At 40.8% G+C, this 23,291-nt stretch overlaps 1 protein-coding gene and 1 pseudogene across 3 annotated transcripts in view; one reads left to right on the top strand and one right to left on the bottom strand.

Moving 5' to 3' along the window:
* Nucleotides 1–23,291, top strand: part of TRIM24 (tripartite motif containing 24) — a 119,027-nt gene that overhangs the window by 34,751 nt on the left and 60,985 nt on the right. For all 3 annotated transcript variants that reach the window (XR_004268220.1, XM_032275871.1, XM_032275870.1), the window contains exon 2: nucleotides 13,793–13,911. Coding sequence is in view for 2 of the 3 variants with exons in the window: in XM_032275871.1 (XP_032131762.1) it covers nucleotides 13,793–13,911 (119 nt within the window). In the remaining variant the exon portion in view is untranslated. The remainder of the gene's footprint in view (nucleotides 1–13,792; nucleotides 13,912–23,291) is intronic.
* LOC116550104 lies at nucleotides 19,693–20,212 on the bottom strand (annotated as a pseudogene).

The raw sequence follows: 23,291 nt of genomic DNA, 5'->3' as shown, positions 1-23,291 counted from the left end.
TTTTGTATTTTTAGTAGAGACGGGGTTTCACCATGTTGACCAGGATGGCCTCGATCTCTTGACCTCGTGATCCACCCGCCTCAGCCTCCCAAAGTGCTGGGATTACAGGCTTGAGCCACCGCGCCCGGCCTATTTTTTAATTTTTTGAGACAGAGTCTCACTCTGTCGCCCAGGCTGGAGTGCAGTGGTGCAATCTTGGCTCCCTGCAACCTGTCCCTCCCGGATTTAAGGGATCTTCCTGCCTCACCCTCCTGAGTAGCTGGGATTTCAGGCGCCCACCATCACAACAGGTTGATTATCTTTAGTAGAGTGGGGCTTCACCATGTTGAACAGGCTCGTCTCGAACTCTTGAGCTCAAGCAGTCCTCCCACCTCGGCCTCCCAAAGTGCTGGGGTTACAGGTGTGGTCACTGTTCCCGGCCCCTTGTATGGGTTTAATTATAAATTTATACACATTTTGTTTTCCTGTATATGTTCTATCTTGGCGAATATCCCATGCGTACTTAAAGAGTATGCCTTCTCTATCATTTTTTCTTTTTCGAGATGGAGTTTTGTTCAGGCTGGAGTGCAGTGGTGTGATCTTGTGGTACAGCCTCTGCTTCCTGAGTTAAAGCGCTTCTCCTGTCTCAGCCTTCCAAGTAGCTGGGATTACAAGCATGTGCCACCATGCCTGGTAAATTTGTATTTTTAGTAGAGATGGGGTTTCATCATGATGGCCAGGCTGGTCTTCAACTCTTGACCTCAGGTGATCCACCTGCCTCAGCCTCCCAAAGTGCTGGGAATATAAGCGTAAGCCACTATACCTGGCCTGCTCACATTGTTTTTAAAGTTTCATTTGGATCAGGTTTGATTCTTTTGTTCAGTTCTTCTTCATGCTTACTGATTTTTCTGTCTGCTGCTCTATTGATTTCTGAGTGGGTAGAGTTGAAATCAACAAATGTAATGTAGATTTGTCTTTTTGGGTTTTTTTTTGTTTTTTTAGCTGTATCAATTTCCACATTATTTTTTCAGAACCTCTATTAATTAGATGCTTATGTATTTAGGATTATGGCTTGATGAGTTAACTCCTTTATCATCACTCAGTGTTCTTACCTAGTCCTTGTTCTGAAGTGTGCTTTGTCTGAGAGTATTAAGTCCTTCTGGTTTCATATTATGAAGGATGTTCACTGTGTACTGGTTACCATTTTAGCCCACTATATCTTGGACTGCATTTTTACTACTTGCCTTAGTCCAATGAGTCAAAACATTCATAACCACAACAAGTTACGTGAAGCCCAGTTTTATTACCCACGGATAGGCAGCAAGGGACAGGAGAAGCCTAGCTTTCATTGCAAATCAGTCCCTCAAGGCTTGGGAAAGCTGCTCAGAGTGGATGGTCTCTTCTCTGTGGCCCCATAGCTGAGGGCCCAGGAAAGAAGGTTTTATGTCCCAGGGGTACCATGATTCATCGGGCTAAAGCATTGAAGGACATCCTGTTTGAGGGTGGAGGAAATGACAGGAACAGAAACTGAGGCTCTTCCCACCAGCTCCTCCTTGTCTCAGGATGCTTCATTCTCAGCATGTTATACAGTTACACAAAGGTGTGGGGTGGGGCAGGGAACTGGCTTGATTCAAGGCCACCTGGAGAACTGCCCTGTACATATGCTTATTGTTTGAATGTGTATCTGTTAGCATCCTGTTTTTTTTCTTCCCTTAACCTCTGTATATTTGAAGTAGATTTCCAGTAGATAGCACTTATTCTTTTTTGTTTTTGTTGTTTATGTATGTAAGACTCAGTATCATTAGTGGTATTGACAGGACCACGGATGGTGCTGTTTTGCATTATATATAGCCTCTCTGTTGTCTGCTGTGGATGTTGGAATAAAGTTGCTTTGCTGGTGGTGATCCATCTCATGACCCTGTCATTAAATTCACTTGCGTTGTGATCTACAGTGTGTAATAAGAGACTTTAAGTCCACATACGTCTCTTGAGCTAGGCAATCAAAGAAGTGCCAGCCATTCCTAGCCCACAGTGTCGAAACATAAGCCCTGCATTATGCTTAGGTTTAGAAACCAAAACTTCACAGAAAGGAGATAACAAATCATATTCACATCTCAAAACCCAAAAGCTTGAAATATTTCATTTGTAGAAAAAAAGAATAAGAGGCCAGGTGTGGTGGGTTATGCCTGTAATTTCAGCACTCTGGGAGGCTGAGACAGGTGGATTGCTTGAGTCCAGGAATTTGAGACTATCCTGGACAACATAGTGAAATCCTGACTCTACTAAAAATGCAAAAAATTAAGTGGGGTATGGTGGCACAGGCCTGTAGTCCCAGCTACACAGGAGGCTGAGGTAGGAGAATCACCTGATGCTGAGAGGTTGAGGATGTAGTGAGCCAAGATCATGCCACTGTACTCCAGCCTGGGCAACCAGAGTGAGACCCTGTCTTAAAAAGAAAAGGAGGGGGGGTGGGAATAAGGCCAGGCACCATGGCTTATGCCTGTAATCCCAGCTAGGAAGCTGAGGCAGGAGGATCCTTTGAGACCAGTCTGGGCAATGTAGTGAGACTTTGTCTGTTCACAAAAAAATAATATTATGCAGGCGTGGTAGTGCATGTCTGTAGTCCCAGCTACTCAGTAGGCTGAGGCGAGAGGATTGCATGAGCCGGGAGGTTGAGACTGTACTGAGCCAAGATCATGCTGTTGTACTCCAGCCTTGGTGATAGAGCAAGACTGTCTCAAAAAAAAAAAAAAAAAAAAAAAGGAATAAAATCAGAATCTAGTAGGTTCATTTTAAGTCCGCTTACTTTTGTAGGTATATAATTTATGGGCTATTGTGTCAGTCATGTTTTTGTTTTTTTGAGGCAGGGTCTCACCTATTGTTTAGGCTGGAGACTGCAGTGGTGCAGTCTTGTCTCACTGACGCCTCCACCTCCCAGGCTTAGGTGATTCTCCCATCTCAAGCCTCCTGAGTAGCTGGGACTACAGGTTCATGCCACCACACCTGACTACTTTTTAAACTTTTTGTAGAGACAGGGTTTTGCCATGTTGCCCAGGCTAGTCTCAAACTCCTGAACTGAAGCAATTCACCTGCCTTTGCCTCCCAAAGTGCTTGGACCACAGGCATGAGCCACCACACCTGCCCCAGTCAGTCATGTTTTTTGACTACAGTTATCTAAACATGTTTCATGATTTCAGCAAACACAGTCAATTAGATTTAGATGGGTAATGAGCATCAAACCTAAACAGCTCTTTAAAATGCAAAAAAATATGACACTGGAAGTGTTAGTTGCTCCAACTTAATTAATAAACAGGTAGTTTCATTGTTCAGCTTGTTTTCTGCACATATTCTTTCCTGTTGGTATTGACAAAGAGAAGCAATTTATAGAAACTATACTGGCTCATTTGTTTTAATATTTCTCTTTGAAGTTGATTCTCTGTCTGCCTTTGTGATTTCATATTTTTTCTTATAAAAAGGAGAGTTGGGCTGGGCGTGGTGGCTCATGCCTGTAATCCAAGCACTTGGGAGGCCAAGGCGGGCGGATCACCTGAGGTCAGGTGTTCAAGACCAGCCTGACCAACATGGTGAAACCCCATCTTAAAAAAAAAAAAAAAGGGAAGTTGATTTATGTTTCCCCAGTATTCTACTCTTGCCGGGATAGTGTGTGAAAAGAGTCACTTCCTTCATCCAGACATTGAGATACCATCGTCCATTGGTCTCTTAGTGTCATTAGGCAATCTTGCTGTCTAAATATCATAGGGTGTACTTACACAAGCCTCTGTGGTATAGCCTACTATACCTCAAGTGAATATGTACAGCCTGTTGCTCCTAGGCTGCAAATGTGTACAGCATGTTGCTGTACTGAATCCTGTAGTATTCATTTGTAACGCAATGGTATTTGTATATCTAAATATATCTAAAACCTAGAAAAATACAGTATAAAAATCTTTTTTAAAAAAAGGGTACACCTGTATAGAGAGCTCTTATCATGAGTGGTGTTTGCAGGACTGGAAGTTGCTCTGGGTGAGTCAGGTAGTAAGTGATAAGTGCATATGAAGGGGGCCTAGAACATTGCTATATACTTTTATATGACTGACAGCTCAGTAGGCTTGTTTATACCAGTATCACCCTAAACACGAGTAATACATTGCACCTCAATATTATCTATATTACCACAGCTTTCACTAGGTGATAGGAATTTTTCAGCTCTATTATAATTTTTTTTTGAGACAGTCTCTGTTGTCCATGCTGGAGTGCAGTGGCGTGATCTTGGCGCATTGCAGTCGCAGCCTCCTGGGTTCAAGCAGTTCTCCTGCTTCAGCCTCCTGAGTAGCTGGGAGGCTGAAGCAGGAGAACTTCACACCCAGCCTTCAGCTCCATTATAATTTTATGGTAGCACTGACATATATGTGATCCATTGTTAGTTAAAAACTGTTATGCAACGGCCAGCTGCAGTGGCTCACACCTGTAATCTTAGCACTTTGGGAAGCTGAGGCGAGCAGATCACGAGGTCAGGAGATTGAGAGCATCCTGGCTAACATGGTAAAACCCCGTCTCCGCTAAAAATTAAAAAATTAGCCAGGCGTGGTGGCATGTACCTATAGTTCCAGATACTTGGGAGGCTGAGGCTGGAGAATTGCTTGAACGTGGGGAGGCAGAGGTTGCAGTGAGCCAAGATCACGCCACTGCACTCCAGCCTGAGTGACAGAGTGAGACTTTATCTCAAAAGAAAAAAAAAAAACAAATACAAAAAATGTTATGCGGCTCATGATTGTATTTACTGTGTAATATGTAGTGCTTTGTTTTTCTATTACTGAAAAAAGATATATCTGAGGCTTGGGAATGAAGTTCTGGTAGAGATGTAAATTTGGGATTTGCTAACATTGGTCTCAATTGTTCCTTGTTAGGCAGACGTACATCCGTGACTCAGAATTTATTTGTAGCCTTAGAGATCATACTTGGAGAGAATCAGTGTAGATGAGATTGTGCTGGTCCTCATCTACCTGATTTAGAAAGAGCCAGCTATTGTCATCTGATTTTAGCTGGAGAGTATAGGGCTTACCGTTTAGGTTAACCAGGTACCATCTTACGTTAGACCTGCTCTGTACATTTACTGATGTAATCCTTACAACAGTCGTGCCTCAGAGTTGTTCTAATGGAAGTGGAATATTGAGCACAGTAACTAGAACACAGCAAGTTCTCAGTAGGATAACCATCATCATGATTACCATGTATTACTGTTTCACAGAAGACAAAACAGAGGCTCAGAAAGATTGTTTAGGAGTTACAGAGCAATCAATGAGGAGGGCTAATCAAGGTCTTGTACAGCTTTAAAGTCCATGCTGTATCTCCATTTAAATTCTTATTATATAGAGTGTGCACATGACATGTCATTAGTGGTTGTGAGACCATGGACCAGTCATAGCACTCAGTATTCTCATCTGTAAAATAGGGATAACACTTAATGCACTAGAATTAGGTTGTGAGAATTATTAGACCTCAGACTCTCTTCTGACCCTAGAAGGTAGCCATCGGGTCTTAGACTGAGCCTGAGGCCTCATTTGTACCACCCATGTTCACCTCCTCTTAGGCCTTAGAAACTGGTTCGGGAAAAATAGGTTTTGAAGGTATTAATAGTATTGGAGAGGAGCTGCTTCCTCTTTTTTCCTTTCTAGGCATAGCCACTGTCAAAATTTTGTGTTAATCATTCCCTAGCTTTTCTTTATAGTTTTTTTTTTTTTTTTTTGAGTTTTGCTTTTTCTCCCAGCTGGAGTACAGTGGCGCGATCTCAGCTCACTGCAACCTCTACCTCCCAGCTTCAAGTGATTCTCCTGCCTCAGCCTCCCGGGTAGCTGGGACTACAGGCGCCCACCGTCACGCCTGGGTAATTTTTTTTGTATTTTTAGTAGAGACGGGGTTTCACCACGTTAGCCCGGATGATCTTGATCTGCTGACCTCGTGATCCACCCACCTCAGCCTCCCAAAGTGCTGGGATTACAGGCATGAGCCTCTGCGCCCGTCCCTTCTTTATAGTTTTATCAGCTATGTGCACTTTCTTACACAATATTTAATTTGGATTTTACCATTTTCAAACTTTAATGGCATATAGTATGTATTCTGAAATTTACATTTATTTAACATTTTGGAGGATTCAGTCACGTTGATATGTATAGTTTAATGCATTCATTTCTTTGCTGTGTAGTATTTCATTATTTGAATATGCCATAATATTTTGTTTCTAATGTTCCTGGAATTGTGGATCACAGGGTAGGTGGCTGGTCATGATGGCTCATGCATATAATCCCATCCATTTGGGAGATTTGGGAGGCCATGGTGGGAGGATCACTTAAGGCCAGGAGTTTGAAACCAGCCTGGGCAACATAGTGAAACTTTGCCTCTAAAATTAAAAATTATATATATATATATATATATATATATATATATATGACATTAGCTGGACTTGGCGGCATGTGCCTGTAGTCCCAGCCATACTCAGTAGGCTGAGGCAAGAGGACCCCTTGAGCCCAAGATTTCACGGCTGCAGTGAGTCATGATTATTCCACTATACTCCAGCCTGGGTGACAGAGACTTTGTCTCTAAAAAAATAAAAAACAAAAGGGTTTTTCCTTTATTCATTCAACAGATATTTATTGAGCACTGTATGTGCCAAGTACTAAAGAGATAAATCCCTGACCTCATGGAGTTTACCTTCTGTTTGAGACAAGCAGTGAACGTAAATAAATGAAATAGAAGGATGGTAAATGCCAGAAAGAAAAGAATTAGAATAGGATATGGGGGATCAGGTGTGTAGGAAGGTGCATGTTGTGGGTAGACTTCATCAAAGGTGATATTTGGAAACAAACTTGAGGTTATGCACCATTTAAAAATATTGCGTAACCAAAGGAAATGGATATCCGTGGCCATTAAGCACATAGTGATACATGATTAAAGTAAAAATGTCTACCCTTCTTAGAGAATTATTTTTTAGTTATACACATTTTCTAGAAGGATATAGCCTAGATGCTGTTCTCTACTGATTTGTGTAAAGAAGCTACAAATGTGCTCAGATTTGGAGGAATAGAAATTACACAAATTTTACAGGTAAGAAAGCACTGTTAGGTTAGCATTTATTTGGATTTAAATTCCTTTAGGTCAAATTCATAATTATACACCAATGGAATTTGTTCCTGTCAGACATGAGGGGGTGTATTAACCTGTGTTTTATAAGACACAGTAGTACACAGTACATGGAGTCTGGAGTTAGTTGGTTATAGGTTCAAATCTCAGCATCACTAATGTGTGACCTTGGTCACACACACACCCAGGCTGGAGTGCAGTGGTGCCAAGTTGGCTCACTGCAACCTCCACCTCCGCCTCCCAGGTTCAAGCGATTCTTCTGCCTCAATTTCCTGAGTGGCTGGGTTTACAGGTGCCCTCCATCATGCCTGGCTAATTTTTGTATTTTTAGTAGAGGCGAGGTTTTCACCATGTTGCCCAGGCTGATCTCGAACTCCTGATCTCAGGAGTTCACCTTGCCCTGTCAGAGTGCTGGGATTACAGGCATGAGCCACTGTGCCCAGCTAAAAACCTTTTTTTTCCCTTTTTCTCTTTTTCTTTTTTTTTTTTTCTCTCTTGATAACTCACAGAACATTAACTTTGTATCTTAAAATAATTATAAGTTCATGGGAAGTTGCAGAGATGTCCCATGGATCCAGTTGTACCAATGATTATGGCTTACCTTACTGTAGTACAATATCAGAACCAGGAAATTGACATTGGTTCATCAGTGTGTATAGTTCTGTGCTACTTAATCACATGTGTAGATTTGTATAACTACTATCACAGTGAAGATATAGAACTGTTTTGTTACTACAAAAAAGTTCTCCTGGCAGGGCATGGTGGGTTACACCTGTAATCCCAGAACTTTGGGAGGCTGAGGCAGGAGGATCATTTGAGGCCAGGAATTTGTGACCAGCTTGGTCAACTTAGCAAGACCCCATTTCTTAAAAATAAATAAACAAATAAATAAATAAGCCAGGTGTGTTGGTGCATGCCTGTATTCCCAGTACTTTGAACCCAGGAGTTGGAGACAGCAGTGAGCTAAGATCACATTACTGCACTCTAGCCTTTTTTTTTGTCTCAAAAAAAAAAAAAAAAAAAAAAAAAAAAAAAAAAAGGTTCTCTTTCATGCCGCCCCTTTATAGTTACACCCACCCTCATCCTCAACCCCTGGTTTCAGAAAAACATTAATCTGTTTTCTGTCTCTATAATCTTGTCATCTTGAGAATGATACATAAATGAAATCATTCATAGTGACCTTTTGAAATTGGCTTTTTTCCACTCAGAATGATGCCCTTAAGATCCAACCAGTTTATTGTATGTATCAATGGTTCCTTTTTATTGCTAACTAGTATTCTGTGATATGGATATATACCAAGTGTATTTAACCTTTTTTCTTTTCAAGGCAGGATCTCGCTCTGTCTCCCAGGCCGAAGTGCAGTAGTGCAATCACATCTCACTACAGCCTCAGACGCCCTGGGCTCAGATGATTGTCCTGCCTCAGACTCTGTGTTAGTTGGAACTACAGGTGCATGCCACCACAGCTTGCTAAGCTTTTAAAAAAATTTTGTAGAGTTGGGGGTCTCACTGTGTTGCCCCAGGGTGGCCTTGGGCTTAAGCAGTCCTCCTGCTTTGGCCTCCCAAAACTCCAGGATTACAGGTATAAGCCACTGTGCCTGGCCAATGATTAATGTATTGAGAAGATTTTGGCTCTTCTTGGCTCTTATGAATAAAGCTGCCACAGATGTTTAAGTTTTTGTATGGACTTAAGTTTATTTCTCTGGGATGCCTAGAAGTGAGATTACCAAGTCATATGGCAAACATGCTTGATTTTTAAGGCAACTGTCAAACTGTCCAGAGTGGCTATATCATTTTATATTCCCTACTGTGAATGTGTATATGTCTTCATCTGTGAAATAACTCTTTATGTCCATTGCCCATTTTCAATTGTTTTTTTGCTGTTGCATTTTGAGAGTTCTTTATGTATTATAGTTATGAATCCTTTGTCAGATGTGTGGCTTGCAAATATTTTTCTCCCATCTTTTCATCCTTTCACAGTCTTTCTGCAGAGCAAAAATTTTAAAATTTGTGAAGTCAAATTCATCAAGATTTTTCTTTTATGGATTGCTTTTGGTATCATGTCTAAGAAATCCTCACGAAGTCCTAAGTTCTTAAGATTTTCTCCTAATGTGTTATTCTAAAGGTTTTATAGTTTTATGTTTTACATTAAAGTTTTCCACTTTGAATTAATTTTTATGTAAAATACGAAGGTCAGGTTAAGATTCCTTTTTTTTTTTTTTTTTTTGCCTTTATATATCTGGATATCTAGTTGTTCCAGCACAATTTGTTGAAAAGTCTGTTTTTATTCCATTGAATTGCTTCCGTACCTTAATCAAAAATCTGTTTGGCTTACTTGTGTATTTCTGGGTTCTGTTTTTTTATTTTTTCCACTCATCTGTGTGACAGTCCTTCCCCCGTTACCACAGTCTCAGTGACTATCTCTAGAAATTATAAAATTGAGCATAGAGATTCTTCTCAGTTCTTTTTCAAAATTGATTTAGCCATTCTAGTTCCTTTGCCTTTCAATGTAAAATCTTTGAATAATCTTTTTTGAGACAGGGTTTTGCTCTTGTTGCTCAGGCTGGACTGCAATGGCATGATCTTAGCTCACTGCAACCTCTGCCTCCTGGGTTTAGGCAATTTTCCTGCCTCAGCCTCCCTAGTAGCTGGAATTATAGGTGCCTGCCACCACGCCCAGCTAAGTTTTGTATTTTTAGTAGAGACGGGGTTTCGCCATGTTGGCTAGGCTGGTCTCCAAACTCCTGGCCTCTGGTGATCCACCTGCCTTGGCTTCCCAAAGTGCTGGGATTACAGACATCATCCACCGTGCCCAGCCATAATCTTGTCTGTATCTGTAAAAAACATCTTGCTGGGATTTTGATAGGCATACATTAGCCTCTATAGGTCAATTTATAGAGAATTGACATCTTTACTATCTTGAGTCTATGAACACATTATATCTCTCTAGGAATTTAAGTCTTCTTCAGTTTATCTTACCGGCATTTTATATTTGTTAGCATAAATATGCTATTGTGTTTCTGTCAATCAGTTGACTCTACCTACGGGTCTCTTTCAGGTTCTCTATTCTGTTTTATTCAACTAGGTGTCTATCCCTTGGTCAGTAACACACATTCCTGATTACTGTAGCTTATATAATAAGCTTATTTTATAAATAAAGCTTATTTAATGTCTGTAAATTGAGTAGCGTGATTCCTCCACTGTATTCTTCTTTTACAATAGTGATTTAGCTGTTACAGTGCATTCGCATTTCTACATAAATATTAAAACAATCCTACATCCACAAAAAAGTGTTGCTGGGACTATATTAGGAGTTTTTTTTTATAAAAAATCTATAGATCACGTTAAGGAGAATTGGCATGTTTACTGCATTGAGTATCCTAATCCACATTTCTTTGGTTATTTAGAACTTCTCTGATTTCCTTCATCAGCATTTTATAGTTTTCAGCATACAAATCTTCTGTATGTTTTGTTAGGTTTACACCTATTTCATTTTGCTTAGAACCATTTGATTTCCATATAGTTATAGGGCTGTTCAGATTATCCCTTTAATACTGGGTAAGTCGGTAGTTTCTGCTTTTAAAGGAATTGGTCAGCCCCCATCAATTTGATTTCACACCCAAGTTGTCAAGTTTGTGTGTGCATGTTCTTTTTTTTTTAAAGATGGGGCTTCACCATGATGGCCAGGCTGGTCTTGAACTCCTAACCTCAGGTGATCCACCCACCTCGGCCTCCCAAAGTGCTAGGATTACAGGCGTGAGCCACCGCACCCAGTGTGTACATGTTCTTAAGTATCTCTTTTTTTTTTTTTGAGACGGAGTTTCGCTTTTGTTACCCAGGCTGGAGTGCAATGGCGCAATCTCAGCTCACCGCAACCTCCGCCTCCTGGGTTCAGGCAATCCTCCTGCCTCAGCCTCCTGAGTAGCTGGGACTACAGACACGCGCCACCATGCCCAGCTAATTTTTTGTAGTTTTAGTAGAGACGGGGTTTCACCATGTTGACCAGGATGGTCTCGATCTCTTGACCTCGTGATCCACCCGCCTCGGCCTCCCAAAGTGCTGGGATTACAGGCTTGAGCCACCGTGCCCGGCCAAGTATCTCTTATTCTTTTTAATCTCTGCATGGTTGGTGGTATCATGAAATGAAAAAATGGTATCCCCTTTTTCGTTCCTCATTTTGGCAAATTTTGTCTTCTTTTTCTTTGTCAATCATGCAGGGAGGTTTGTTAATTTTTTGACCTTTTCAAATAACCAGCTTTTTGTTTCATTGACTTTTCTCTATTTTTAAGCTGTCAATTTCATTGACTTCTGCACTTAGAATTTTCTACCTCCATTGACACCAGGAGAGAGCTTCCTCCTTACTGGTGAATGAGGGTAGAAGTTTAGGCTCCTTATCAGGTCTTTATTGCCTACCTCTCTGACTGGGAAGGGCATGAATGCCTATTCACTGCTTCCTATGTATTCTCCACTGATACTTTGGGGAGTGGGGCCCTGGCTTCTCTGACACCACTGAACAGTGGGTAGTTGGGGCACCTAGTTTCAGCTAGGCCTTTTACTGGGCCTTTGCTGGAGAAAAAGAGGGGGATGTGTTTTTCTGTAATGTTTGGCTAAAGTAGAACCCTTATTTTCTAAAATCTTTCTGCCCCTTTCCTGTTTCTTTGGGCAGAGAGAGCAAGCCTTTGTGGGCTTTTTTTGTTTACCCCTCTTGGTGTTTCTGGGTTACTGGCTTTATGAGCACCCATTTTGGAATATGTGAGACAAAAAGAAAACCCAGTAAACTTACCACTCTGTGTATCCTTGGGTCCTGAATTGGCAGTCTCTACCTTTCACAGTCGTCTTGTTTTATATAGAATGTCTAGAGTTCTTAGCTGTGTGTAGCTGAAGGCATAATGAAAATTAAAGACAGAATATTGCTCTATTGCCCAGGCTAGAATGCAATGGTGCAATCTCTGCTCACTGCAACCTCCACCTCCTGGGTTCAAGCGATTCTCCTGCCTCAGCCTCCTGAGTAGCTGGGATTACAGTTGTGCACCACCACACCCAGCTAATTTTTGTATTTTTAGTAGAGACAGGGTTTCACCATGTTGATCAGTCTGGTCTCGAACTCCTGACCTTGTGATCCGCCTGTCTGGGCCTCCCAAAGTGCTGGGATTATAGGCATGAGCCACCACACCTGGCCTTTGAAAGTTTTATAGTTGTTTATCTATTCAAAATAGTAATTTTTTTGAATCAGATAAAGTAGGGATCTAATTTCATTTCCCCCCCCAATAGTTGTTCCAGCAGCATGAAAAGTTCATCCCTTTTCCCACTGATTTCTAGTGAGACATCTGATCTATATAAAGTATATGTTTATGTAAGCCTTATAAATATCACACCATTTTAATTGTTATAGCTTTATAGTAGGTTTTGTTATTTGGTAGGCATGTCCCCACAAGCTTGTCAAAATTCTATTGAAATCTCTGTTGGGATTGTTACTAGAGCTGCATTGAATCTATAGATATGTTTGTGGGAGCATTGTCGTCTTTACCATCATGAACATGCTTTCTTCATGATTTAGATATTTTTTAATATTTTTAATTATAGCTGAATATTTTTCTGCACAATGACCTTCACAGTCTTTTGAAATTTATTTCTAAGTACGTAATATATTTTTGTTGCTATTGTAAAACTTTTTTAAATTAAATTTTTATTTGTTTCTATATACAAATGAAATTGGCCTTTGGATTACTTTGTATTTGTTCTTATGCATTTCATTAAAAAATATATCTGGGAACCTTATTGCAGTCTTCCTTAGTATAAATTATACAGCATGAAGTTTATATTAGAGTTTTAATTCATTTGGTATTTTTTATTGTTTACCAAGCACTATGAAAGACTATTCTTTTTTGTTCGAAGGAATAATATTTGCATTTGTTAAAAGGAAATGGTATTTCATAATCTCTGCGGAGATTTCAAACAAAAGGAACATGTCTCTTTTCTGCTTCCAGAAATCCTAATTTTGTAAGTCTAGAGAAAACCTTAGCTCCTTTTTTTTTTTTTTTTTTTTTGAGGCAGAGTCTCGATCTGTAGCCCAGGCTAGAGTGCATTGGTGCAATCTCTGCTCACTGCAACCTCCGCTTCCCGGGTCCTGGTTCAAGCAATTCTCCTGCCTCAACCTCCTGAGTAGCTGGGATCACAGGTGCACACCACCATGCCCGGCTAACTTTTGTATTTTTAGTAGAGACGGGGTTTCACCAGCCAGGCTGGTCTTGAACTCCTGATCTTGTGATCCGCCCGCCTCAGTGTCCCAAAGTGCTGGGATTACAGGCATAAATCACCGCACCCGGCCATCTCCTTGTTCTTTTAAAAATCTCCCATGTGGTTCTGTACATTTCTGTTTGAAAACCACTGCTAGAGAAGTTGCTAAATAGTAAAAGCATTTAGCCCATGGTGATATGGGGAAGGGAGGCATTTCATTTAAAATTTTGAAGAATTTATGCATCGTTTAATATTTCATGTGTGATGTATAGATAAAATTAGTATATTTACATAAACAATTGTCTTTTATTAAGTGACAGCAGGTATGAATTTAAAAAGAATGGACATTGAAAAAGAACAGTTACAGTTTGAATGACATACTGGTTGAGTACTCAGTATATTTGCATTAAAATTTAGGATATAATTTTGTCTTTCCCAGTTGGAGTCATTCGATGCCCAGTTTGCAGCCAAGAATGTGCAGAGAGACACATCATAGATAACTTTTTTGTGAAGGACACTACTGAGGTTCCCAGCAGTACAGTAGAAAAGTCAAATCAGGTAAGTATGTTACATCTTGAACCTTTTGCCAACTTTTTAAAAATTGAGATTGGGTCTTGCTTTGTCACCCAGGCTGGAGTGCAGCGGTGTGACCTCTGCTTCCTGGGTTTAAGTGATTCTCTCATCTCAGCCTTGTGAGTATCTGGGATTACAGGCATGCGCCACGACACCCAGCTAATTTTTGCATTTTTACTAGAGATGGGGTTTCACGATGTTGGCCAGGCTGGTCTTGAACTCCTGACCTCGAGTGATCCACCCGCCTTGGCCTCCCAAAGTGCTGGGATTACAGTTGTGAGTCACCATGCCTGGCCTCTTCTGTCAACTATTGATGGGGTAACATAAAATGCTGGAGGTCTCTAAAGTAAAAGGAATCAAACATTAGATAGTTCATCTATAAAATTATGTATTATTTTGAAAGGTATATGAAGAATAATGAATAATTCACCTTAAGAAATAAAACAGTGACAGTACAGAAGCTCTTGATTGCGTTACCCACATTCCAGTCTCCAGAGAAACTATTGTTTTATATTTGATATTATTTCATTTCTTTGTACTTTTACTAGGCATTGACAATTAGATTTTTTTTTTTTTTTTTTGGAGACGGAGTTTCACTCATGTTACCCAGGCTAGAGTGCAATGGCGCGATCTCGGCTCACCGCAACCTCCGCCTCCTGGGTTCAGGCAATTCTCCTGCCTCAGCCTCCTGAGTCGCTGGGATTACAGGCACGCACCACCATGCCCAGCTAATTTTTTTTGTATTTTTAGTAGAGACGGGGTTTCACCATGTTGACCAGGATGGTCTCGATCTCTTGACCTCGTGATCCACCCGCCCCGGCCTCCCAAAGTGCTGGGATTACAGGCTTGAGCCACCGCGCCCGGCCGACAATTAGATTTTTATTTAAAGCTCAGTTCTCACTTTTTTTCTATTTTAATAATAAGCTCTATAATGATACATATGAAAGACACCATGTCTTCGATCAGTAGGGTTTTTACATTTTTAAGAAAGCCTTCTTTTCTACATGGTATTACTTTGAAAGCTTCATTTGTGTTTTGGGGTTTGTTGTTGTTGTCGTTGTTGTTTGTTTTCTCATTGTTGTAGAGACAGGGTCTCACTCTGTTGCCCAGTCTGAAGTGCAGTGATGTAGTCATAGCTCACTGCATTCTTCAACTCCTGGGCTCCAGTGATTCTCACACCTTAGCTTCTTGAGTCACTGGAACTACAAACTCATGCTGCCGTGCCCAGCTAACTAATGCCTCATTTGGTAGCATTGTCCAAGGTTTTGGATTTAGAGATCCAGTGGTGTTTTTCTCTTCTTTCTGACTTCTATAACCCATATATAGAACATTTCTGTTGGCTTCTTAAATCTAGATGTCAGATCTATCATGCATAATCTATATAGTGCTCCAGTGGGGATTAGCCATGTTGAGATTAATTCTACAGCTTGTGCTAAGTATAGTGTATTAGTCTGCTTTTGGATCATGATTCATTGATGATTCCTCTAGGCAGTTCCCTTAATTTGGAATGGAAGATCTGGGAAAGAACTAAATCTGGTTAGGAAAAAATGATTATTAGCTATGTTTATCAGGACTCTTTAGTAATCACGTGGTTAATTGCTGTACTTTTTGTTGAATTTTCAGTTTAATGTTCATGGGGAGAACTGAATGAATTTAAGGTTCACTTTGAATGAACATAGCCACTACTGACCAAAATACATCTTTTTGTAGTTTGGAAAGTATCCACAATTCTTCCTGATTTGAACCTTATCAAAGGCCAAAACAGAGCTTGCAGCAGGAGATAAACTTTCTAATTGTGTAATTGTGAAACCACCCTTAAAGAAAGAAACATAATTATTTATGTGGGCTACAGTGTTGAGCACTTAAGTCCTCTGAAAGTTCTCTTTTGAATACAAATGATTTTGTTTCTGTCTTCCATTGTGTCATGTCACTTTGCTTTACATGTGATTGTAGCTATACTATTCATTAGATTCATAGTAGTACATGTGCATGCTTAATCCAGAAAACTCAAAAATACAGTAGCATAAGTAATCCTCAAATGTAAAGTAGCATAAATAAATGTCAACCAGATAGAATATTTATATGACATGAAATGATAACAGGACATGAGAGTTAAAGGGATTCTAATCCAAAGGACAAGTTTAAGAGGCTGCTTTATACCTCCATATGATCAATTAGTTGTCAGTACATTTATGTTTATTTCGTCTGCTTCTGTCACAGAAACATAGTAGGAAGAAGTTAAACTAGAGATGGAGTCCAATATACATACTATATATTGATACTGGGCGTGCATGGGTTTGGGGTATGAAATGTGGTATGAGAATAGGGTGCTGCTGGAGGCATTTGGTGAGGATGGCGACTGGAAAGGTTATATGGAGGATGAATTGGAACCAAGAGGTACTTAGCAAGAGGTAGTGAGAGCTGAATTAGCATGGTAACAATAAGGAAAGGAAGTTATCACCCACAGAGAACTTGATAATCCTGACTGGGTGTGGAAGCTCAGAGATGTTTTACTGCCTGGATGGTGCCTTTCACAGAGATCATGATAAAGAGGGTGGGAGGTAGGTCGAGGTAATACATCAGTTTTGGATGTGATTGAGTTTGCATTGCCTATGAGATTGTAAAGCAGAGCTGTCATCCATGGTTAGAGTGGAGCTCTGAAGAGAGTTCATAGCTGGAGATTTTGAAAAGTTTTAAAACTTCTATCTTTGTTGTAGATAATTTCAAGCATTACCAAAGAAACAATTGATATAACAAACTCCCATAGACCCATCACTTAAATCAATAGTCATCAACTCTTGTTTTGTGCATACCCTGATACTACATCCCCAGCCACTAGTTTACATTGACGTTATTCCAACCATTAATATAATTTCATCTCTAACTTTTTTTTTTTTTTTTTTCTTTTCCGAGATGCGAGTTTTGCTCTTGTTGCCCAGGCTGGAGTGCAATGGCGAGGTCTTGGGCTCACTGCAAACTCTGCGTCCTGGGTTCAAGTGATTCTCTTGCCTCAGCCTCCTGAGTAGCTGGGTTTACAGGCTCCCACCACCACACCTGGCTAATTTTTGTATTTTTAGTAGAGACAGGGTTTCACCATGTTGCCCAAACTGGTCACGAACTCCTGACCTCAGGTGATCCAGCCACCTCAGCCTCCCAAAGTGCTGGGATTACAGGTGTGAGCCACCGTGCCCAGCCTCAACTGTAAATATTTTGGTATGTACTTCAATAAAATACTTTTTTTCTGTAAACATAACCACCATATCAATTTCCTATATAAAAAATAAAAGAACCAGCCTGGGCAACATGGTGAAACCTTGTCTGAATGAATGAATGGATGGGATGAATGGATGAATAAACAAGAAAGAAAAGCAAGCATATAGGCGTGGTGCTGTGCACCTGTAGTCCCAGCTAGTTAGGAGATGAGGTTGGAGGATCACCTGTGCTCAAGGAGATGGAGGCTGCAGCGAGACTTAATCATGCCACTGCACTCCAGCCTGAGTGACAGTGAGACCCTATCTCAAAAAAAAAAAAAAAATTTTTTTTTTAAAAATGCTCAGTGATCTCTTAATATTACCAAATATCTAAGCAGTAATCAAATGGCTCTAATTATTATAGGTTTTTTTTTTTTTTTTTTAAAAACAATGGTTTGTTTCTGTAAGAATCTAACAAGGCCTACACAGTACATTTGGTTGATTTGTCTCAAACCTTTGCTTCTCTTGCTTTTCTTTTCTTCCTATTTAACATTTTTGTTGCATAAACTGGGTTGCATGTTCAATAGAGTTAGCTTTATTCTGAATTTTGCTGTTAATTTCCATAAAGTCATATAACATGCTGATTCTATATTTTGTGAAATTTTGAATAAAAATACAGTGGCTTGTTTAGATTCTGGTTCCATTAGAGGAAAAGGGTAAGACTACTTTGATCTGTATGTCCACATCAGGAGGCATATGGTATCTGGGTTTGTCTTTTTTTTTTCTGATGTTAATGGCCATTGATGATCACTGCCAAGATCCCATATGTTTCATTAGGGTTTTGAAAAATAGTGACATTTTTATTCTATTATTCCTCTTTATTTCTTAACTGGAATAGAAATGAAAAGCTTCCTTCAATTTTTTGATTACTCTGAACTATAGTTCATCCAGGAAAGGTAAGTTCAATTTTGATTCCTTCTCTCTAGTTGCCAATTTTTAGAGCAGTGAGTTAATTTCTTAGCATTCTTCAGAAGGTGACTAATTGGGGGCAGTGCGGGGAGAGAGAGAGATTGTATGTGTAAGTGTGTGTGTAAGTGTGTGTGTATCCCTCTGTTTGAGTCTGCAGTAGTCATTACTATCTCCCTTGCTTTTTTTTCTGACATTTTCTGTTCTAGACCTTGAAGCAGCCATTTCTCCTAGGTGCTTTGATTCCTTTTTGTGGGAAATGACATTTGGAGACCACAGTATGGTATGGTGGGTGCTCATCATCACTGAGTTGATCACCTACCTAGGCCTTCAGGGCCTAACAGACTTTATTTATAAAAGAAAATATAAGTATATATTGATATTTTAAAGTCAAATTTGGAATCGTAGAGTTTTGCTTTTTTTGATTTTATATTTGTATCTCTTCTATACTAGAAATGTTGGTTCTTTATTATTTTTTTTCCCCACTCTGTCACCCAGGTTGGAGTGTAGTGGCTTGATCTTGGCTCACTGTAACTTCAGCCTCCCTAGTAGTTGGAATTACAGGTGGCGACCTCCATGCCTGGCTAATTTTTATATTTTTAGTACAGGCGGGTTTTTACCATGTTAGCCAGGCTGGTCTCGAACTCCTAACCACAAATCATCCGCCCTCCTCAGCCTCCCAAAGTGCTGGGATTACAGGTGTGAACCACTGCGCCCAGCAGAAATATTGGTTATTAATTGCACTGATGTAATTTATTTTCTCTAGGAAAAAAAGTTTGTATTTATGTATAATATATATGTAATATGGCCGGGCACAGTGGCTCACGCCTGTTATCCCAGCACTTTGGGAGGCCGAGGTGGGCGGATCACTTGATATGAGGAGTTCTTAAGCAGCCTGACCAACATGGTGAAACCGTGTCTCTATTAAAAAATGCAAAAATTAGCCAGGCATGGTGTTGCACGCTTGTGGTCCCAGCCGCTCCGGGGCTGAGGGAGGAGGATCACGTGAACCTAGGAGGTGGAGGTTGCAGTGAGCCGATAGTGCCACCACACTCCAGCCTGGGCAACAGAGTGAGACTCCATCTCAAAAAACAAAAAAACAAAAAACGTATACACACACACACAAACACACACATTTGTGTACATATACATATATATGTATATACACACACGTGTATATATGCATATACATATATATGTATGTAATATATAGTATATGCATAATATTTATTACATGTATAATATATAATCTGGGTCAATCAAGAATCTTTCTTTTTTAGCTTATAAAAACTTCCTCTTTAATCAAGGTTTATAACATCAACAGATTTCTTAAATAAAATGGAAAGTTTCCAGTACACTGAAACATAAATCTACAGGTCACCATACATACAACACCTGGCAAAAAAAAAACAAAAACAACTTTACACAATCCCTGTAACAGCCATGGTCTTAATCTCAGATGCTTCCTCCATCTGCCAAGTATGTTCTGGATACACAGCACACTGTGGCTTCTGGGGTCACACTCAGCTGAGGCTGTGGGTCCACAGAGCAGTCATCAGGCTGGGCTATGGTGGTGGTGGCTCTACTCAAGAAGCAAAGCAGTTACCAGCAGATTCAAACAGTATATTGAACATCTTTTAAATATCAAAGTGAGAAACAAGAAGGCAACACAATAATGTCATCAGAAAGATGTTAGGAAGTAAGGACAGCTGTGTAAAGCTTGAGGCTGAAAAGTGGCTTGCCAGCTTCATTTCTTCGGCTTCTTGGGTAGTGGGCGCCTGAACAGTAAGACATGAGGTTCTGGTTCATGGATCATATAATGGACCCAACCCTGACTCTGTTGAACGCCAAGATTCCTCCATTCAGATTCAGATATCAAATGGGTTTTAGGGACCAGCTTGGCTATGTTCTTGGCAGCATGACATGCTGATACTCAAACTCCTTGTTGTCATATTTGTCCAAGTAGTAAATTTGTCTGTACGACATGATCGCTTTGTCTGCTAGCCCTCAGCCCCCAAGAATCATTTTAATTCTTAAGAATTATAAGGCTGGGCACAGTGGCTCACGCCTGTAATCCCAGCACTTTGGGAGGCTGAGGCGGGCAGATCACAAGGTCAGGAGTTCAAGACCAGCCTGGCCGATACGGTGAAACCCCATCTCTACCAAAAATACAAAATTACCTGGTCATAGTGGCACATGCCTGTAATCCCAGCTACTCGGGATTCTGAGGAAGCAGAATTGCTTGAACGCGGCAGGTGGAGGTTGCAATGAGCCAAGATCGTGCCACTGCACTCCAGTCTGGACAACAGAAGGAGACTCTGTCTCAATAAAATAAAATAAGGAATTGTAAACTAGATACAAGGTTTTCTGAAAAGACACAAATACAATTCTTAAAGTATCACAGAGGTAGCAACTTTGAGAAGCACCTGAGGGAACAAATGCAAAAGGTTGGAATTATTAAAAGGTAAAAGCTCAGGAAGGGCCTCGTAGAACTTAAAGCTCAGGAAGTGCAACTTGGCTGGTGATGGGCTCTTGGTGTTTGGCTTGGGACTCAGACTTCTGACAGGTGCTGGCATTTCTGAAGTGGATTATATGGATTATAGTAAAGCTGGTTCTACAAATATTGGAAAAACTGCAAACTAGAGCTAGCTCATTGTAGGAAGGAACTCCTGCAGCTGGAATGAAGCAGCATTAATTGGAGTGATGCTCACAGAAATTGCATGCAGATAGGAAGAAAAGAGGAAGGTAACTATGAGAATCAACTGCCTTCTTCTGGCATTGCGTTCTCCCTGCAGCACTATCCATTGTTAGATAAAAATGTGAAACCAGCTTGTAAAGCATAAATGTGGCTTGCAGAATAAGAGTTTATAGTAGAGTGGTGTTGGAGCTGAAAATAGAAGTTGTAGAGTGTTTGTATCAAAACAGATAGCAAGAAAGACAGCAGTTATTAAATTAAAAAAAAAATTATTTTTTGGAGAGATGGAGTCACCCCAGCTGGAGTGCAGTGGCACAGCCTTGGCTTACTGCAACCTATACCTCCAGGATTCAAGCAATTCTCCTGCCTCAGCCTCTTGAGTAGCTGGGACTATAGGCACATGCCACCACACCCAACTAATTTTTTGTATTTTAGTAGAGATGGGGTTTCACTGTGTTGCCCGGGCTGATCTTGAACTCCTGAGTTCAGGCAATTCACCTGCCTCAGCTTCCCAAAGTGCTAGGATTACAGGGGTGAGCGACTGCGCCCAGCCAATCAAATCATATTTTAAAGTTTACCTGAAATAAATAAATCTCTGTGTGGTTAAGCCACGCACTTCATTAGGCAGGTTCATTTATTAAATTTTGCCTTTGTCATTTAGGAATTTAAATTTTTTAAATTTTATATAACTACATATAAAACATTCATGTTGTTTGAAAATTGATAAACTTCATCCCTGTTTTGTCTGCCCATCTACCTTATTTCTTTCCAGCCTTATAGGTAACTATTTAAATGTCCTTTATGGTTTATCCTTCCTTTTTAAATATTATGTTAATATACAATTTAAAAACAGGTTGGCTGGGCGCGGTGGCTCACGCCTGTAATCCCAGCACTTTGGGAGGCCGAGGCGGGTAGATCACGAGGTGAAGAGATTGAGACCATTCTCGCCATGATGAAACCCCGTCTCTACTAAAAAAATACAAAAATTAGCCAAGTGTGGTGGCACGCGCCTGTAGTCCCAGCTACTCGGGAGACTGAGGCGGAAGAATCACTTGAACCCAGGAGGCGGAGGTTGCAGTGAGCCGAGATTGCGCCACTGCAGTCCAGCCTGGCGACAGAGCAAGACTCCGTCTCAGAACAAAACAAAACAAAACAAAAAAAACAAGTTATCCCACTCCATCCCATCTGTATTAGTCTGTTTTTGCATTGCTATAAAGAAATACCTGAGACTGGGTAATTTATAAAGAAAGCATGTTGCTGGCATCTGCTTAGCTTCTGGGGAGGCCTCAGGAAACTTAGAATCATGGTAGAAGGTGAAGAGGGGCAGCAGGTTCATGTTACATGTGGCCAGAGCAGGAGCAAAAAGAGAGGGTCAGAGGTGCCACACACTTTTTTCTCTTTCTTTCCTTTCCTTTCCTTTCCTTTTTCCTTTCCTTTTTCCTTTCCTTTTTTTTTGAGATGGAGTTTTGCTCTTGTTGTCAGAGCTGGAGTGCAATGGTGTGATCTCAGCTCACTGCAACCTCCACCTCCCAGGTTCAAGCAGTTCTCCTACCTCAGCCTCCTGAGTAGCTGGGATTACAAGCATGCACCACCACATCTGGCTAACTTTTTTGTATTTTTAGTAGAAACAGGGTTTTACCATGTTAGCTAGGCTGGTCTCGAACTCCTGACCTCAGGTGATCCACCCACCTTGGCCTCCCAACGTGCTGGGATTACAGGCATGGGCCACTGCATACAGCTGTGCCACATAGTTTTAAATGAACACATCTCATGTGAACTCATTATCATGAGAACAGCACCAAGGGGGAAATCCACCTGCATGATCCAGTCACCTGCCATCAGGTCCTGCCTCCAACATTGGGGATTGCAGTTCTACATGAAATTTGGTCAGGGACACAGATCCAAGCCATATTGTTCCACGCTGGTGCGTCCCAAATCTAATGTGCTTCTCACATTTCAAAACACAATCATGCCTTCCCAAAAGTTCCTCAGAGTCTTAACCATTTTAGCATTAACTCAAAAGTCCAAAGTCTCATATTTGAGATTAGAAGGAATAGGCAAGTCCCTTCTGCCTATGACCCTGTAAAGTCAAAAACGTGTTAGTTACTTCCAAGATACAATGTAGGTACAGGCATTGGGTAAATACTCCCATTCCAAAATGGAGAAATTGGCCAAAAGAAAGTGGCTGTGGGCCTTGCGCAAGTCCAAAACCCAGCAGCAGTCATTAAACTGTAAGGCTCCAAAATAATCTCCTTTAATTTCACATCTCTCATCCAGGACCCACTGGTACAAGGGGTGGGCTCCCAGAGCCTTGGGCAGCTGTACCTACTCCTGTGGCTTTGCAGGTTCAGCCCCCGCAGCTGCTCTTATGAGGGGCTCTCATGGGTGCCTGTGACTTTTCCAGGCTGAAGGTGCAAGCTGCTGGTGGATCTACTGTTCTGGGGTCTGGAGGACAGTGGTACTTTCCTCACAGCTCCATTTGGGAGGGCCCCAGTGGGGACTCTGTGTGGGTA

The sequence above is a fragment of the Sapajus apella genome, unplaced genomic scaffold (assembly GCF_009761245.1).
Source record: "Sapajus apella isolate SASKATOON/1434 unplaced genomic scaffold, GSC_monkey_1.0 scaffold7, whole genome shotgun sequence".
Taxonomy (NCBI): Eukaryota; Metazoa; Chordata; class Mammalia; order Primates; family Cebidae; genus Sapajus; species Sapajus apella.
This window is presented reverse-complemented; position numbering and strand designations above follow the sequence as displayed.